Source organism: Stenella coeruleoalba, assembly GCF_951394435.1.
Source record: "Stenella coeruleoalba genome assembly, chromosome: 3".
Lineage (NCBI taxonomy): Eukaryota > Metazoa > Chordata > Mammalia > Artiodactyla > Delphinidae > Stenella > Stenella coeruleoalba.
This window is the reverse complement of record NC_137148.1, coordinates 123,818,669-123,838,932: the sequence shown is the minus strand read 5'-3', so window position 1 is coordinate 123,838,932 and position 20,264 is coordinate 123,818,669. Positions and strand designations below refer to the sequence as shown.

At 37.8% G+C, this 20,264-nt stretch overlaps 2 protein-coding genes across 4 annotated transcripts in view; one reads left to right on the top strand and one right to left on the bottom strand.

Annotated features, from left to right (window-relative positions):
- SPINK5 (serine peptidase inhibitor Kazal type 5) overlaps positions 1-20,264 on the bottom strand; it is a 323,807-nt gene that overhangs the window by 204,241 nt on the left and 99,302 nt on the right. For all 3 annotated transcript variants that reach the window (XM_079915720.1, XM_079915718.1, XM_079915721.1), the window contains exon 3: positions 12,313-12,404. The gene's annotated coding sequence lies outside the window, so the exon portion shown is untranslated. The remainder of the gene's footprint in view (positions 1-12,312; positions 12,405-20,264) is intronic.
- LOC307183351 (uncharacterized protein C5orf46 homolog) lies at positions 10,248-18,079 on the top strand (the record flags this gene model as incomplete). The annotated part of the gene is made up of 3 exons (XM_079915723.1): positions 10,248-10,317; positions 14,688-14,835; positions 18,031-18,079. 3 exons carry the CDS (start codon positions 10,248-10,250, stop codon positions 18,077-18,079), a joined length of 267 nt encoding a protein of 88 aa, XP_079771849.1.

The following is a 20,264-nucleotide window of genomic DNA, read 5'->3' as shown; positions in this document are numbered from 1 at the left end:
TGTGAGCAATGCATGAGTTCTCACATGGGAGAGGGCCTTAGGAATAGGAATTAATCTTACTAAACTGTATTGAACTCTTCTATCAAGAAAGACAGCAGGATGCCTAGCAGTGTACAAGACAGATGTTTGGCTTTGTTTTGTTTATCCCAAGGCTCTGGGGAAATATTGATGGTACCTGCTCACAGCCCAGCCATTAACAGCTTGGTAAAGGAAGGCTATGAAGGATACACAGCGGTGGCCAGATTAACTCCAGCCCTAGACATGCCCAGCACTCACCTACCTGTAATGTATGGTAATGGCTCAGAACGTGAGCCCAGCCCAAACCTCAACCAAAGTGCCTGGTCTCAAAGACTGAGGGAATACAAAGCAACTAGAGAAATCACCTCTTCAGTCATCATAGAATGCCAAGACTAGAAGGCATTTTATTCTAGTCATTATCCCATTCAACATTTTCATTGGAAAAATGGAGAAACTTGGGCCCCAAATGGGCAAAAACAAGTTAGCTGCATAGCTGGAGTACAAATGTAAGCCACCACCCCACTATACATCCCAGCCTCTCCGACTACCTCCACCATCCACAAGGCTATTATAATATTTGTTTCTTTTTCTTGATTTGGATATAATTTACTTAAGGTAAAATATTAAGCTATAATTTACACACGGTTTAAATTTACCCTTTTTACCATGAAGTTCTGTGAGTTGTACCAAACAAAAAAAATTATAACTAAAACCTTCCTCATGGTATAAAATGTCCATCACCCTGAAAATTCCCTCATGCCCATTTATAGTGCTATTAGAAATTATATATTTTAATTTCGACTTCTATTTGTTCTTCGCAAGCACAGAAAACATCCAATTGACTTTTGTACCTTAGTCTTGTGCCCTGCAATCTTATTAAATTCACTTAACAGTTCTAATAGCATTTTTGTAGTTTATTTAGGATTCTCTACATAGACAGTCATGTCTTCAAATAGAAACAATTTTATTTCTTCCTTTCCAATCAGTATGCCTTTTAACTCTTTTTCTTGCTGTACTACACTGGTAAGGACTTCCAGTGCAATATCAAAAAGAAGTAATGACAGAGTATATCTGTCTTTTGTTCCTGATCTAAGGGGGAAATCATCCATCTTTCAATATTAAACATGAAGTTAGCTGTGGATATTTTATAGATACTCTTTATCAAGTTGAGGAATTTCCCTTTTATTCTTGGTTTGTTGAGAGGTATATGCATATAATGAGTATGGAATTTTGTTAAATGATTTTTATATCTATTGAGATGATTACATGGCTTTTCTCCTTTAATCTAGCCACATGATAAATTGCATTTATTGATTTTCAAATTGCATTCCAGTTATAAGCCTAACTTACTTGATATGCTAGTACTTTCTTTGGGGTTTTTATGTTTATGTTTCTGAGGGATATTGATCTGTAATTTTCTTGTCTTATAGTTTCACTTTCTGATTTTGGTAGCAGGGCAATATTGGTCTCATAAAATGAGAGGGCCAATAAGCACAATGAAAGATGCTTAGTATTAAGCTATTCAGGAAATGCATATCAAAATCAAAATTATATACTACTTTGCACCTACTAGGATGGCTAGAATCAAAAAGACAATAACAAGGGTTGGCTATGAAATGGAAAAACTCATACACTGCTAGTGAGAATGTAAAATAGTGTAGCTGTTTTGGAAGAGTATGGCAATTCCTCAAAAGCTTAAACACACAGTTAGCATATGACCCAGCAGTTCCACTCCTACCTATGTATATACTTATGAGAAACAAAAACATACGTCCATTTAAGCACTTGTACAAGATTATTCATAGCAGCATTATCCATAATAGCCAAATAGTGGAAACAATCCATATTTCTATCAACTGATGAATGGATAAATAAAATTCAGTATATCCATACTTTGAATATTATTTGGTAATAAAAATGAAGTGTGATACAGGCTACAACGTAACTGAACCTTGAAAACATTATGCTAATGAAAGAAGCTTGGTACAAAAGGCCACACGTTGTATGGTTACATTTATATGAAATCTCCATTACAGGCAAATCTATAGAGACCAAAAGCAGATTAATGACTGCCTAGGGCTGGAGGGGGAAGGATTAGGGAGAGATGAGGAGTGGCTACTAACAGGTATAGGTTTCTTTGGGTGAGCAATGAAACAATGATAAAATTGGTATGACAACTCCATTAATACACTAAAAAAGACTGAACTGTGCACTTTAAATGGTTGATTTGTATGGTATGTGAAATATATCTCAATAAATCTCTTAAAACAATTAGTGGGGAACAGTTCCCTCCTCTTCTACATGCTGAATGAGTGTTCTGTAGATCCATTATTATTTGTTCCCTGATAGAATTTACTAGTGAAATTATCTTATCCTGGAGTTTCTTCTATTGGAAAGTTTTAAATTATGAATTTCATTCTTTAATAGATACGAAACTCTTCAAATTAGCAATTTATTCGTGAATGACCTTCTTCTGTTTGTGTCAAGGAATGTATCCATTTCATCTAAGTTATATCTATGGGCCTAGAGTAGTTCATATTATTTCTTATTATTTTTATAACTGTACAGTCTATAATGATATCCCCTCTCCAATCCTGATATTGGTAATTGTGTCTTTAATTTCTCTCTCTGTCTCTCTGATTGGCAAGTGTGCCCAGATATTTATCAATTTTATTGTATTTTTCAAAGGGCCAGATTCTGGTTTTACTGATTTTTCTCTTTCTCAATTTAATTGATTCATGTTCTTATCATTATAGTTATTTCTTCCATTTGAGTTTATCTTGATCTTTTTCTAGTTTCTTAAGGTAGAAGGTGAAGTCATTGATTTTATTCTCTTTTAATATATGTCTTTAACGCTATAAATTCACTGCTAAGCTCTGCATTAGCTGCTCTCATAAATTTTCATATATATATTTTTTTATTTTTATTGGAATATAGTTGATTTACAATGTTTAGTTTCAGGTGTACAGCAAAGTGAATCAGTTATACATATACATATATCCACTCTTTTTTTTTTTTTAGATTCTTTTCCCATATAGGCCATTACAGAGTATTGAGTAGAGATTCCTTTGCTATACAGCAGGTTCTTATCAGTTAACTATTTTATATATAGTAGTGTATATATGTCAGTCTCAATCTCCCAATTTATCCCTCCCCCTTTATCCCCTGGTAACCATATGTGTGTTTTCTACATCCGTGACTCCTGTTCTATAAATAAGTTCATTTGTACCCTTTTTTTTTTTAAGATTCCACATATAAGCAATATCATATGATATTTGTCTTTCTCTGTCTGACTTACTTCACTCAGTATGACAATCTCTAAGTCCATCCATGTTGCTGCAAATGGCATTATTTTGTTCTTTTTATGGCTGAGTAATATTCCATTGTATATATGTACCACATGTTCTTTATCCATTCCTCCGTTGATGGACATTTACCTTGCTTCCATGTCCTGGCTATTGTAAATAGTTTTTTAATCCAATTCAAAATATGTTTCAGTATCCCTTGGGGCATCCTCTTTGACCCATGGATTATTTAAGACTTTTAAAATTTAATTTGCAAATATTTAAGAACTTTTGACATACCTGATTTTTTGATTTCTAGTTTGATTCCATTATAGTAAAAAATATACTTTGTATTATTTCAATTCTGTTAAATGTGTGAGGCTTATTTAATGATCCAATAAAGTCTATCTTGAACAGTGTTTCCTTTGCAAACAAAAAAATGTGTATTCCACTGTATGAGGTAGCATATTTTATAATGTAATTTAGGTCAATTTGGTTAATAGTGGTATTCAGGTTTTTGCATCTTTCCTGATTTTCTATCTTGTTCTATCGACCACTGAGAGACTAGTTTTGAAGCCTTTATCTGTAATTGTGGACTTGTTTATTTATACTTTCTTGTCTGTCAGTTTTTGCTATATAGATTTTGAGGCTCAATTGTTAGCTGCATACACATACAAGATTATTTATATTCTTAAGGAATTGATTCCTTTATGATTATGTAATGACTCTGTCTCTGGTAATATTCCTTGATCTGAATACTACATTTTCTGACATTAATATAACCACTCCAGGTTTCTTTTGATTAGCGTTTGATGATATATGTTTTTACATTCACTTATTCGCATTATGTCTTTATATTTAAAGTGAGTTTCTGTATACAGTGTAGTCTGACAATCTCTGTCTTATTTTTATGGGTTTATACTGTTTACATTTAATATAATTATTAACATGGCTGTGTTAAAATCTACAATGTTGTGAGATGTTTTCTTTTGATCCCACCTATTCGTTCTTTTCCCCTACTTTTTGCCTACTTTTAGATTAAATGAATATTTAATCTTTTAATATTTTTAATCTATTTAATATTTAATAGATTTAATTTAATCTATTTAATATTTTTTATGGATCTATTTTTATCTTCATTATTATCATTATTATTATTTTGGCTACGTCATCGGGTCTTCGTTGCAGCATGTGGGATCTTCGTTGTGACATGCGGGATCTTTTGTTGCAGCACGTGGGCTCTTCATTGCAGCCCATGGGCTTCTCTCTAGTTGTGGTGTAAGGGTTTTCTCTTTCTAGTTGTGGTGTGCGGGCTCCAGAGTGTGTGGGCTCTATAGTTGTAGAACACAAGCTCCAGAGCGCATGGGCTCTGTAGTTTGTGGCACACGGGCTCTCTAGTCGAGGCACGTGGGCTCACTAGTTGTGGTACACAGGCTTAGTTGCCCCGCAGCATGTGGGATCTCAGTTCGCTGACCAGGGATCGAACCTGGGCCCCCTGCATTGGGAACGTGGAGTCTTACTCACTGGACCACCAGGGAAGTCCCTATCTTCATTATTGACTCAGTAGACATGCCTCCTTTAATTAATCACAGTTTTCCTTCTATTTATAGTTCTCAATTTATAGTTTGACAATTTATAGTTTTCAAATCAATTCTGTATCTACTACCTCATTTGATACAGAAAAACCTTGTGATTTAAGTATTATTATACCCTGATCTGGCAAAGATAAATTATATATGACTGGCATAGAAATTTTTACACTGTGAATTTAGTGCTAAGGTCTTCATAATTTGGGGGAAAGTCACTATTTCCATGTGATTAATTTATGCTTAATTTTTTGTTAACTCCCCATCATTCCATCCCGTGTGCCAAAGGCATGACCAAGTACCTCTTCTGGAATGTTGCCTCCACCCTCGCCTGTAGCTCTAGCTGCTAGAAAAACAAAAGCCACTAGACTTTTAACTAACCTTCCTTGTTTAGACCTAGTCTGTTAGTCTGAGTTTTGGCTCTCATTCCAGTGGAGCTCATAAATCACCTCTGCCACTGACTCCAAACATCCATTTACACATTTAATGAGCATCGATTGAACACTCACTGCATTTATTCATCACACTGTGTAATTGGGAGTCATGGTTGTGGGCGAATGGTATTTGAGGACAAATAAGGCATGGTCCACACTTGAGGAACTTGTAGCTTAATGAAGGTGTCAGAAATAAAACAATAACTTATGATTCAATGCAATACATACTACAATGGAGGTGTGTGCAGTGTGGGCCCACAGCAGAAGTGGTGAATTCTGCCATGGATTAGGTCAGGGATGTGACCATGATGTTTTTCTGAAGGATGTAATATTTGAAGTTGAGTTGGTGTGGGTTGGATAATCCATGCAAAACGAACAGGGTGATAGAATAAGAATCAGTCTGGAGGTATGCCTAGTAAAGTAGGAGGGGAAGTCATGTGCTCAGAGAGTGGTGGGAAGTTATAATGCAAATAGTAACATGTATTAGACCCGCACTGTGCTGAGTTTTTGTAGCATGATCTCATTTATGCTATAAAAATTTTATGAGGCTGCCACTCTTGTTATTTTCATAATGAAGAAGGAGAATTGAAGTTAGAAGAGTATCTCCAACTTGCCAAATCACACTGTAAAGGACTGGTAGGATATTGTACTATATAACAACGAGAACACAAATACTGACCCTTCATAGTGGACTGGATATAAACAAACAGTGTGAGCATTCCATACATGCCAGGCAAATACTAACCCTGATGAAATCAGAAATGGAATCCAGGCCATCAAACTGTAGACCCTGTGCTCTAAGACTTATTCTATACTACAACTAAGATAAAACTGGAACTATTGATTGAGAGTAAAACATGAAGGGCTTTAGGTATACACAGTAGGGAGACATGGAAATTATTAGAGATGGGAACTGACAGAAGATGTAAACATAATCATGTTTGAGAAAGATTAAATGACAGCAATGTTTAGGAGATGGGGGAGACATACATTAGGAAGACTAGACTACTATTGCAATAGTCAAGACAATGGCCCAAATTATGACACTATGTGGAAATGAAGAGAATTTGATAAAGCTGAAGGCTATTTGAGTGGAGAATTGATAGGACTTTGTGAGCAAATAGGTTCTGTGGTGAAAAGAGAGTTAAAGAAAATTTGTACTTCAGGTAATTGGATGGATGGCAATATGCTTATCTAAGATTGGAACAGGGAAACAAGAGCAGGGGAAAAGCTGACTCTGAGCTCTAATACTTAGTGGTTTGTGATTTCTTACTCCCCCCAGTGTTCTCTGTTTCCTCTTCTCCCTTTCTCTCTCTCTATTATCTCTTCCTAGCATGTTCATTAATTAAAACGAATTTCAAGATTCAGTTAGCTCACTTTAATTTTCACTTCTAATATCAAAACTCAGGAATTTGAGGGGTCATTCTTAGAAATATGCTCACTCTTCCATGCCTCTGTGCCTTTGCAGATGCCATTCCTCCCATCAAGGAGTCTTCTCCATACCTTGCTTGCATAGTGAACACCTACAAACCCACTTTTCCAGGCTCCAAACAAATGATACCCGCATGATTTCCTCCCCACGCAATGTTCCCACTCCCTGATAGTCTTCCATAGGAATCAGTTCATACCTCCATCAGTGTTTCTCGTATTTATATTGCAGTTGTTTGGTTACTTGTTCACCTCCTCAACAAAGGCGAGGTCAGGGACTGGTGTTTTGCATTTTTTTTTTGTCCCTGGTGCCTAGCAGAGCACCTGGCAAACGATGAAAAAGCTCAAGATGTGTCCACTGAATAAGAAGTTAATGAATTGATGGGTGGCATGACGATTGAATAAGTTATAACGTATGTGTAGAAAGGTGATTAGGGTGACAAAGCATATGGATACCATGGGAATGGGAGCTCTTCCTGCAGCCACGTGCATCCCTTCCAGGGCTGGTCTGAAACTTTAGGTACAGTGAACCAAGGACAAGAGAGGGGCTAATGATTTTCTTATGAGGAATACAGGTGTGAAATATGCCCCAGATGTGATATTAAAGAGGAACTGGGACTTTTCAGTAACTTCCACTTTCCATATATTATTTTAACTTCTCACATACTACCTTTTAATCAGTTCTTTGATTTCCCCCCCCTCAGTCCTGTCCTTAATTCTCTGATCTGAGGTTCAAAGTAAGAAAACACTGATGAGGGCCTCTCCAGGAAGGGTTGCCAGATTCAGCAAACAAAACTACAGGATGCCCAGTTACATTTAAATTTCAGCTAACCAACAAAATTTCTTTTTTTTTGTGTGTGTGTGTGTGTGGTACGCGGGCCTCTCACTGTTGTGGCCTCTCCCATTGCGGAGCACAGGCTCCAGACGCGCAGGCTCAGCGGCCACGGCTCACAGGCCCAGCCACTCCACGGCATGTGGGATCTTCCCAGACCGGGGCACAAACCCGTGTCCCCTGCATCGGCAGGCAGACTCTCAACCACTGAGCCACCAGGGGAGCCCCAGAATTTCTTTTAGTAAAGTATGTCCTGTGAAATGTTTGGGACATACTTATACTTAAAAAATTACTCACTGATTATCTGAAATTCAAATTTCATGATGCATCCTGTATTTAATTCTGTAGCCTTAGCTCCAGTTCACTTTCTGCCAAGGATCGAGAACGCGCTCTGTACCCTGCACCTTTGATAGATCAAACTGAGCTCAAACACAGGTGAATGATGCAGGTCAATGGGAAATCTAGAGACGAATGGGGAAAACAGACCAGATACAGATGGACCTGTGCACAAACAGGGCGGTGACTGCAGGGTTCATTGCGTGACCCCGACTTTCCGCCAGTTACAGCACTGAGCACATGCCGGTGCAAATAAGTTAATAGTTAAGAGTACAGACTTTGACAGGGAACCTTACTCAATACTCTTTAATGACCTATATGGGAAAAGAATCTAAAAAAGAGTCGATATATATATTATGTATAACTGATTCACTTTCCTGTACAGCAGAAACTAATACAACATTGTAAATCAACTATACTCCAATAAAAATTAATTTAAAAAAAACAGCACAAACTCTGAAGTCACATGTCCTTGAGTTCAATTCCTTGTTCTGGCTCATACATGATTTGTAACACTAGGCAAATTATTTAACTTCTCCAAGCTTGAATTTCCTTATATAAAATTAGGATAATAATGGCAGCCTCTCAATAGCTTTGTTGACATATTTCATCTAGTTTGATTCCTGGTCAGAGTTAACAACATTAGACTACTACTATTACTATTACTACTACTATTATTATTAGTATTATCATCATCCCTAATGCTGCTTGCATGACTCTCACTCCCTCCTCTGGGACAATCCAAGGTAGAACAGGATAGAATAGGATAGGGTAGGATAGGATAGGATAGAATAGAATAGAAAAGCAAGTTTACCATTTAATTTTTGCTTAGTATATACAAGATACTGTGTTGTTTGCATGTGTTTTTCATCAGTCCTCATAACAACCCTGAGAGATAGCATTATTCCTATTTTGTAGACATTGGATCCAAGGCATAAAGAAATTAGGAACTATTTCTAAGATCACACAGATACACAACTTGTAAGTGGCAATCTGAAACTTAAACTCAGTTGTCTGATTCCAAATTTCAACCACTAACACACACGTCAAGAGCTGGCTATGAGATTTCCAAATCAGACTACAAGCATTTCCTACCTGAAGAAAGAACTCTGATGACTTTCAGTTACACATGGAAATGTTCATTGGAATTACAGCATGCCATATTCCTTTTATTTTCATATCCTCTTGCCAAACTAGAATGGCATTCTGAAATAAGGTACTCATTTCCTTTTCCTAGCTTGGGTAAAACTGTCTTTCATAATCCCAGTTTCTCCTCTACCTAAAGTCAAATTCATTTGCATATGTCAATGGAGGGTAAGTCACAAGTTCTTGACTGCTTTTGATATGGTACACATTAAAGGTTCTCTACATTTTATCAGGCATTTTATCTGCTACCTCCTAGGTCCTTAAGATAGTGCAGATGACTAGGTGGGAAATTATGTTTCAGTTTTACAGATGAGGAATCTGAGACTTAGAGTGGTCTCAGCCATTTGCCAGAGTTACAAAGATAATAACTGATAGAACTATTACATGAGTCCATGCTTCTCTTCTGAAAATTATTTATTAACTCATTTATTCAGTACATATTGATGGGTATCTTTTATATGTAAGGCACTATCCTAGAAACCGGAGCTGCCCTTAACATATCTATAGGCTAAAGGAGAAGAGAGCTATTAAAGTACTTAGTTCCCAGACAACTGGTCAAGGGCAATATGGCAGGTGATGGCAGGTGATGGAGCGACCATCTGGAGAAGGGTGGAAGGGCCATGATGGAGATTTTGCAGAGAAGGGGGCATTTGAACCTGAGCCTGAGTAATAAGTAGGAATGTGTCAAGGAGAGATAATAGGGAAGCTATCCCAGGAAAAATAAAGGGCCTGAGCAACGGCATGGGAGTGTGAATGGGCATGCCCAGGTGGAGACAAGACACTAGCTCAGAGCATGGGAAGGAAGCAGAGCGCACAGGGAGGCAAGGAGGCACGCCTCACCAACTGTTGTTGCTTGCTCCTTGGCACTGAAAAGCAGTTCTGCCTGATCCCCATCTAATTGTCAATGCTGGCAGTGCAACTAACTCCAAAAGAATGATTCCGGTGCCATTTATAAACACACATTAGAAAAACCAAGAGGGTTTTTCTTTCCCTATCTGTAAAACCCTTAGTTTGAAAGCTAGGGCAGGGCTCATCAGTAGAGATCCAAAAGCAAGCTGTGTCTATCTTACGCAACAACCTGAATTCCATAGCAGATGATGTCACCTATAAATGCCCTATAAATGGAGCAAGGCTTCAGGTGCATCTGAACAATTTAACTGCATCGATACCCACTGCTACAAACATGGCTGTCTCAGTGCTACAGCTGACAGTTGTTTGGGGACTGCTTGTCTTAATCCTGACTTGCCAAGCCGGTAAGTACCTGCAATCACAGCTCACGCATTGTGCAGTAGTTAGCCATGACTGGAGGAAGTCAGTGGCGCAGATCCAGAACATAAAGGGGAGAGAAGGGAACTTTGGGCACTGCAGAAAGAGCACTGGACTGGGAGACAAGAGACAGATCTTCTAATAAAAAGAAAGTAGGACTTTTATTCAAATGTGCTTAGGTTACAGTCTCTATCAGTGAATGTACGACGTTTAGAATGACTTTTTTTCTTATATCTTCATGTGATATAGTGACACTATTATAATTTCCTTGAGAGCTGGGGGTGTTTATTTTTTAATGATTATAACTAATAATATTCAAAGGTGAAGAGTCTGGAATAAGACTCCTAGGCCTCGCTCTACCACTAGTCAGAAATGTAACTTCAGGCATGCTCGTTAACCTCTAAGGGCTTCACACTTAAAAGGGAATATCAGTAGTTAACTTTCTCATTTAGCTGTCATGAAAATTAAATAAAAGAGACAAAACATATTGGAAAAGTGTCTGGTCCATCATGAGCACCCAATAAATATTAATTGTTATTTTTATCATGTATCATCTCATTTGATTCTCATAATCTTTTTAAGTAAACGTGCACAGTTTTATCATTTCCCTTTTTGCAGGTAAATAAACTGAGCTTGCAGAGGGAAAGTTACTTGAGCATAGACACAGGTAGAAGTGGCACACTTGGGATTGAAACCCAAGTCTTTCGATTCTTTCTATTATAAAGCATCTACTTCTTTCAAGTCTGTTCCAAGCACATAGAGGACCAAAAGGCAGCATGCAGAATTCTCACTAATTAATTTTTGGTCTACAGAAGGCAGTGAGCTCTTAACTTATCTCTGATCAGAATGATAGGTCAGAAAACACAGACAGTACAAATAGTAACAGAGCTTTCTGAGCTCTTCTACATGTAACTTGGCAGAACTCCCACCCTCCATCACCCACTGTCCACTGGCACAACCCACAGGCAGACACTCCAACAAAGCTACAGCAGGGATGGGCTCAGAGACTACTGTGTCCATCTGCCCCTATAGTAATCACCGTGGTAAAGTAAAAAGTGAGATTTATATCTTAGAGACCAGTCCCAAATCTGTCTCTCATGAACTCTGAAACTGGTTAAAATCAGTTCACTGCTTTCAACCTCAGTTTCCTCATCTGTAAAATGGGATAATTACCAACTGCACCAGGTGAAATGAGCATGCTTTTGTAGTCACTTTGTAAACTATAAAATCTGTATAAATATCAGCATTACTGTATTTTTTCAGAACTTTATGATTATATTGACTAAGAAAATCAGGTAGTTAATGTAAATAAAGGCTACCCCATATTACAACTGAAAGGAGAAAATATTCAACTGTTGGCTTTGATAATTTGTTTCTGGTATGTCAAATGTCTTCATTTTTATTATTTTTCAGCATTTTCAAAGTTCTTAATATTTTAGCAGCATTTTAAAATTTTCGTATCTTTAAGCACTAGCGGAGAAAGCTACTATGAATCATTCTGTTGCTACTGTTATTAACAATAGTAATAATCATACAGTGAGCATTTATTGTGGGCTCACCTTAGACCTGGTACTGCAATAAGTGATTTATATAATATAGATATGCATATATATACATACATATCTATGATATACATCACAGATAAATAAAGTATCTTTCCATCTTGACAATAAGAAACTGAGAGAGTAATTAAATATTGTTTACACGGTTACATGGTGAACTTTTTGCTGAGGACAGAATCAAACTCAGGTATATAGGACTCCAAAACATCACCCACCATACTCTCATACCTCTCCTTACATATGCGATCCAAAGGCTGGAGCCAAGGATTTGATCTTCACACACACTGCAATCCAGGGCTCCTTGCATTTTGAAAAGTTAGCATTTAGCATCATATTAAAATAAAACGTTAAAGTAAAAATAATAAAATTAAATTGTTATGCAAGTAGGCAGATAGGAACACAGAAAAAAAAAGAACTCACTTTTCATGCAAGGAATTTCTGGTTCGCAGCTGGTAAATGTCTCCAGGGGACAGTTGCTTGAAGGCAGTATTATATCATATAGGGAACATGCTCTGTGAAATTAAAAAAAAATAAAAGTTCAAACCCTGGCTCAGCCACTTTCTATATGTGTGACTTTAGGAATTTCTCTGAGCATCTGTTTTCTCTCCTGTAATCCTATCACTGAACTGAATAAGGATTAGGCATGTGATAAAAGCACATCCTAGTACCTGAGCATCACAAATATACCTTCTCTTTCCTTCCACTTCATGTAATGAAAACAAAGCAATTCTGGTCACCGTGGTTGCCCTGTGCTTTATGTAACGGTCATGTCCATATATGTCCATTTTTGCCTTAACTCTTAGCAGCGTATGATATGTACATAATAGTAGGCTCAAAAACACTTGTTGATGAAAAAACCAACAGCTGAATAAATAAATACTTGGTGGTTAGTATACTGATCTTGGTTATAGGTCCCAGACTGGTAGTGCTCCTATTGAATCTTTTGCAGTGGCATAGTAAACAATAAATGTTTGCAGAATTGAAAGCCATATTTTTTACTAAGACTTTCTATTTTAGGATATAATATAAATGCGACTCTTCTCACTAATTTGACAGCCTCCACACCAAAAGCTAGTTACATCTCCTTCATTCAGAGTAATGGGGTAAATTGTACAGAAGTTGGGACTTCTTGAGTCAAAATTTGTGGTGGGGGGCTTCCCTGGTGGTGCAGTGGTTGAGAATCTGCCTGCCAATGCAAGGGACATGGGTTCGAGCCCTGGTCTGGGAAGATCCCACATGCCGCAGAGCAACTAGGCCCGTGAGCCACAACTACTGAGCCTGCGCTTCTGAAGTCTGTGCTCCGCAACAAGAGAGGCCGCGACAGTGAGAGGCCCGCGCACCGCGATGAAGAGTGGCCCCCGCTCGCCGCAACTAGAGAAAGCCCACGCACAGAAACGAAGACCCAACACAGCCAAAAATAAATGAATAAATAAATTAATTAAATTAAATTAAAAAAACATTTGTGGTGGGATTGACAGATAAAATACAGGGCACCCAGTTAAAGTTGAATTTCAGATAAACAATTTTTTCATTTAATTATGCACTAAATATTTCATGGGTCATTCTTACACTAAAAAAGTATTGTTATTTATCTGAAATTCAACTTTAACTGGGCATCCTGTAATTTTATTTACCAAATCTGCCAACACTACTTGTGAGGCTACAGTAAAACTAAAAGATTAAGGTCCTACTTCATCCTGGCACCAGGGTGGAAAGGGGAGGCTGTTCGTATCTTTAATTGCCGCTCTTGCATTGCTTTTAATCTCCCAAACCACTTAGACCACTAAGCAAAGCCAAACCCCCAGCCATGTCACCAACTTCACTCTGGACCTTTGGCCTCATTCCAAAAGGCATTTGACTAAATATCAAAAGTAAGAGACCTGCAGTTACAGTACCATCTTCTCTTGCTATTTGTAAGATCTTCTGCAGGTCACTTAATGTTCTCAGTTTCTGAGTCCAGTGAGCTCTGCATACTCCACAAGATTGGTCAAGCTTAAACTTACACAGTAGATGTAAAATCATTATTTACAGAACTATCACATGCTGTACAAGTGATAGAATTTCTCCTCGTCATCATTATTATACTACTTTCAACCTTATAATACACTTGTAGTTAGATCATACCTTTTCTGTCAAAGACTATGCAGTTCATCACAGAGTGCTTAAGAACCTGGATTTTAATACCAGGCAAACATGGGATTGAATTCTGATTCTGCCATTTACCGTCTCTGTGACTTTGACCCGCTTCTAAACCTCTCTCAACTTCCATTTCTTTACCTTTAACTTCGGATAATAACTTTGCCTCCCTCATAGTGTTGCTGTGAGAATAAAATGAGATAATGCATGGAGATTGCCTGTCATAGGTATGTGCTCAGAAAACACTACCTATTATTATATCATCCTCCTTATTATCATTTCCATAGGTCCAGGGATTACATGAGAAAAATACATTAAAACCAAGCAATCTGCATTTCAGTCCCAGCCCTGGCATTTACTAGCTGCTTTAACTCTGAACAAGTTACTTAACCTCCGTGAGCTTCAGTTTTCTCATCTGGAAAGAGAACCAATGTCTGCCTAAGCATCAATATCTGTTGCTCTGTTTGGTTTCAGGAATAAGTGACATAACGCACGTGAAGACAATAACCAGGCAGGCACTAGATATGCAATAAATGTAACTATATGAGGCTATATAATTAGTGAGAGGGGGTATAAAGAGCTCTAGGGTTCCCTACAATGAAAGAAACTTCCCTTTCTTCTTGCTGAGAATCACCCTGAGATTCCATTCTGTTTTTCAGATAACAAACCAGAGAGCAAGTCAGATGACAAGCCAGATGACTCGGGCAAAACCCTAGAACCAGCCTTTCCAAACTTCCTAAGCCTCTTGGGCTCGGAGATCATTGAGAATACGGTGGAGTTCATCATCTGCTCCATGATGAAGAGCAAGTAAGCACTGAGACAAACCTTGCTTTTGTCCAGTTCGCCATTAGTAATGACCGCATTGCATTAAAATGAATGAGAAACAAAATTGCATGCATGCCAATGTATTGTTTTAATTGAAACTTGTTGCCTACCTTAAGATATATTTGCATCTGCATGAATTTCCCTGAACTCTTTTGGGGTGAACACGTTCCCAAGGAATTTATGGAACAAGGGGTTCCATCAAATATTTTTAATTTCAGGACCGAGTAGGGAGGAAGAAGGCCACCGGACCGAGGGACGGAAAGCCGTGTTCTGGTCTTGACACAGGTGTTATTTACTGGGTGATCTGGAGTTAGGTTTTCCCTCCCTGAGTGCCTCAGTTTGCTAATCTGTAAAGTTAAAGGAATAAAGGACCCACCCAGTGCAGACACAGTAATTTGCTGATGAAGGTGGTGGGTAGAGGTGTGCTCATCAGTGAGAGGTATGGTGAGTCCCGTCTTTATTTTCTGGTTTGAGTAATTCAAGAGGGTTAGCAGACACAGTAGCTAATCTCTCCTCAGAGGCAATCTGAAGAACCTCTCTTATGAGGGTTTGTTTTGATCACGAGAGATTGCCTTGATGGCAAATTCCACAACCCTGACTCTTCCTATTATTTTCAACCTGCTTCCAAGCTCCTGTGCCCAACTCGTAATACATCCTACCCAAGTTTACATAGCTCTGATTTTTACATCTACTTTACCCTTTCTTCATTCTTCCGACATTAATCTTCCCAAGTTCAGCTCTCCAGGGTCTATTTCGTTCTTTTGAATTTCTAGGTGCTTTCAATCTCCACCTCTCTGAGGCTCTGCTCTCTAATTCTCTCCTTCACAGGCCCCTAAGCAGAGTTTGACAAAGTGCAGTCTATTACCTGCTTCAGAATCGCCTGGAGAACTTATCCAAAAGGCAGGTCCCTTCATCCCATCTTGCACTTTCCTGGAGCAAGGCTGTATAACAAGCCTTTATAACAAGCTTTGTAACAAGCGTTTTAACAAGCTTTCAGGTGATTCTTATATACAACAAATTTGAGAGCCCTTGATTGGATGCTCTGGGCTACGTGGCTGAGCCTTAAAGGTCCACACAGCCTTTAAATTTGTATTCATCTTTTGTGTAGATGTGAATCTTTGTATTTTTCTAGGGAAAGTGCTTCTGACTTTATAAGATTCTCAAAAAGGTCTATTACCAGTAACAGATTAAGAGCCACTTCTATATAGAAGTGATCAGGGGCCATTTTGTATCCCTTGATCTGCTTAAATCCATATATTACTATCATGTGAATGGGCATAATTCTGCATACAATCATCATGAACAAACTGTTAAAACACAGATGTTTATTTTGTGTTTTTATTTTTCATATTGTGGTTGCTTTTGCAACGGTTGAGTTCCCATGACTGTTAGTGTAAACAAGGGAAAAACTGAATAACATCTATTATGTACAAAGTAGAGTTTAGACTCCAGTTGAATTCATATGGTTATAAATCACAACAATAGCAAGGCCAAGAATTAGAATCATAATTCTTTTTATTCCTTCCCTGGGGAATCCCCTAGACATAAAATAGCCCTTGTCTTCTCTGTTAACTCTGAACGTTGACCATCTGAAATGCTAAAGAATTGTTAGCTCTGGGTTCAGAAACGGCACATCTTCTACCATTTTCTTTTTCCCTCATTTTATTCTGGGTATATGATATTCTTTCTGTTCTTGGAACTTACAACTGTCTCAGGCTCTCTGCTCGTCCTTTAATTTCTGCCTAAAATGCTCTTTTTCCCCTCCTAGTTAGTGCTTTGTCTTGCCTTGCATCTAAAAGTCACCTCCTCCGAAAACGATGCTATAACCACTCTTATTAATACAACTTCTTTTATTCCCTGGTTATTCTCTATCACTATATCTTGTCATTATGTCATTATAACATATCACCATGTCACATGATTATTTTTAATCATGTAACTATATGAAAGTAGAGATCAGATCTCTCTAGCTCATTGCTATAGCACAGTACCCTGTAAGTCATATCGGGCACTTAGTAAATAATTGTTGAATTAACTAAATAAGGAAAGGAATCTTAGAGATCAGATCTAAAGCTCACATACCCCTATTTGACTGAGACATTTTGAGGGATCTTTGTTGAAAGATACAGCAGTCCTTGCTCAAGGGAACAAATCTAACTGTCCTCACTCTGTCCAAGAAAAGACCATAAATATAACAGGGAATGGGAAATGGGAAGAGACCAGCAAGAAGTATTCCTAAGAACTTAATACATGCTTAGGAAAGTAGGGGCAGGAATTGTGAAGGAAAAACGTCTAGACTTTAAGCCCCTTCTCCTCAAAGAATTTGCCGTCCTTATTGTATAAGATGGCATGAGCAAATACAATGATAACTAAAATGCTGAATAAGGTAAATGTCAGCCAAACATCACAGTTAATGTCTAAGGAAAGGAGCTGTCACTGGGGCCAGGATGCTTAGGGGAGAGTTTCTGGCAAAGGTAAGAAGAAATTTGGGTCATAAAAGACTCAATGAGATTTCATTAGAAAGAGAAAATTACAAAAATATGGAACTTCATAAAGATAGAAAATTTGCTTTATTTAGTCCTATGTACCCAATGCCTAAATACTGTGTCAAGCACATAATAAATGCTGGACCATAATTTACTCATCTCTTACCTTCTCAGCAGCTACCGCACACCCAATCCTTAAACAGTGGAATGGCCTCTGGTATTAATTCATGCTTCTGGAGACCTAAGTTTTAGACTTTGCTTTGCAATTTACCAGCCATGTGACTTGGACAGGTTTTTAATCTCTTTGAGCTTCAGAGGTTTTTTTCATATGTAAAATGATTAAAATTCATTCATGTATCCATTCAACAAATATTTATTAATTCATACTATATGGTAGGCACTGTTCTAGGTGCTGGGGATATATTATGAAACAAATATATCAAAATATCTGTCTTTATAGAGTTTATATAGGAATAGACATCAAACTAATAGATTTGTTGGCAGATTTAAAGAGATAATTATGTATAATGGCTTGTCAAATTTGAACTATTATGGAAATCTTAGACCTTACTACTTTATGACATAGGAAAACTTGAAGTATTGCTCAAATATTATAAGATACCTTAGTGATGATTCTAACATTCCTGATCAGTCTAAATCATAATTCATTTTTTCCTCTTTTTTTTTTAAGAGGATATATGAAATGTGATGAGAAAAAAGAAGAAGATTCATCAGAGTGACTTCAACCAGGTGATTTTAACCTAAAAACTTACAACCAAAAAAATAGTATATTGAACAAAGGAAAAAGGGTCTGTCTGATTTACTTAATAAATTTGGGAACCCACATTTACCCATAAGCAGAAAAGGGGTATTTTGTGTGTGTGTTTTTGCTTTATTCTTGTAGTCGTTTTTTTAAAATTGATTTTAAGTAGATGTATTTTTATCATCTCAAAGTCACTGACTTAATAAGATTCTCTTAAGAGAAGAAGCACAGTTGTGGGGTGAAACAAGTAAGCACTGGAAGTGAGGAGATCTGGTCCTGTCACAACTCTGCTTGGAACTTGACTCGTGCAGGTTCCGCCTATGAAAGGAGGGGTTATATGCACTAAAATCTAAAGACCCAGGTAAACAGGCCATTAGTTACTCATGAGAAGAGTGAGATTTACTGAACCTAACTCCAGGAGAAAGGACTAGTAAGCTCTCTAATCCTGCAGTTAGATTTATGTGCAAACAGTCTGGTTTGAGTCCTCAGAGATACCTGCTGTTTCCTTATCCAGTTCTCTCCTGAGAATGGATATTGAAATATAAATACAGAAATGTCAGACTTGAGAAAGTAATTCTATAAGTAACTAGCATGAACTTAGTACTTCTGTTTTAGGCAGTAAATTAATGCTGTATATGTAGTACCTAATTTAATTCTATCTAACATTCCCTATGAAAAATATGTATTGCTATTCTTAAATTTTATAAATAATGAAACCAAGTCTCAGGGAGCTTAATTAATGTGGCCAAGTTAATACGGGAGGAGGGGTGGATCTGAATTCAAACAGCCTGATTCCAGTCTGTGCTCTATCACTCAGCAATAGAGCTACTGAACAGCGAATAGTGTAGGAAGAGGCAGTAGAGAATAGTGATTAAGCTGTGTGATCTTAGACATACCTCAAGGTGCCCATAGAAGTAAAACCCTACCCCTTTGGTTAGTTGAATTACCTTATATGCATCTCCAGGAATTATGGCCTTTCCCAACTTTTTCCCTACTGGCTTCATTTCATAACAAGGGAGTGATTGGCGTGAGCTTAGAAAGCTATTATCATATTACCCTGGAACTTAGCCCACCCTTTTCCTTAAGCTTCTAAGGAGGGAAATCAGACTTGCGCATTGGAATCAAGATGTGCTCAATGCAGACACACCTGAATCTCACCCCAAAGAGAGCTAAGCTTCTAAAAACACTCACTTATGTTTGCATCTTCCCATTCCCATCTTCTCAGGGAACAGCCTACCTCTTGTTGCAGGTATCCTAACCCTTTGCCTTCATTCAGGCTCATTGGTGCTCACACCCTGAATCTTTGGAGTGCCATCCTAGAGGCTCAATGTATGAGACAGTCCAATAAGCAAGTCAACATGAAATTTTAGAAAGAGCAAAAGCCATAGAGAAGATGTAAGTTCAGCTTCTATCTTGGCCTCTTATTGGTTGTGTGACCATGGGGAGGTCAGTTGGTCTCCATGAGTCTCACTTTACTCCTTATTAATACTTAAAACATTTGGAACTTAATTGTTCCAGACCTTAATGTCGGAAATTTTTTAACTGCATATAAAAAATCTTTGAGTGGATTCACAAACCAACTGTAGATGCCCTAATGGGCAGAGAGGAATGGCTCTGTCTAGGGATATAAACCAAATGGACTAGAGAGAAAGACGCTTCTAAGGCAGAGATTAAATTTTGGATGGTTTGATCAAGGCTGTCTCTCCAAACTCCAGTGACTGTTCATTTAATAAATAGTTTTAAAAGTTGCACTTGTATGATAAGTGTCTCATCAAATCAAAAGCAAATCATGACTTTAGAATGAGTGATTCACAGCAATGCCTATTTCTCCAGTATAGAAAATCTGGCCAAAGTTTTAGGTATTTCCTAAAGTAAGATAGGTAGATATATAGATATCCCGTTTTTCTCCTACGACATATGCCTCTATCTTACATAGTCCTTTAATGCTTATTTAACCCACGCCTACTATGTGTCAGATTCTGCCAATGCTACCAAGATGAGTAACACTGTCTCATCATTAACAAGTTTATGGTTTGGACTATCACCTAGCACAGTGCACCCCAGGATTGTGCAGGAAAACAATGAAGTTCTATGTACAAGTGCCGTGGACATGCCTTGGAGGAAAGGGTGGGCATTAAGAGGGCTTCACAAAGAAGGTGAAT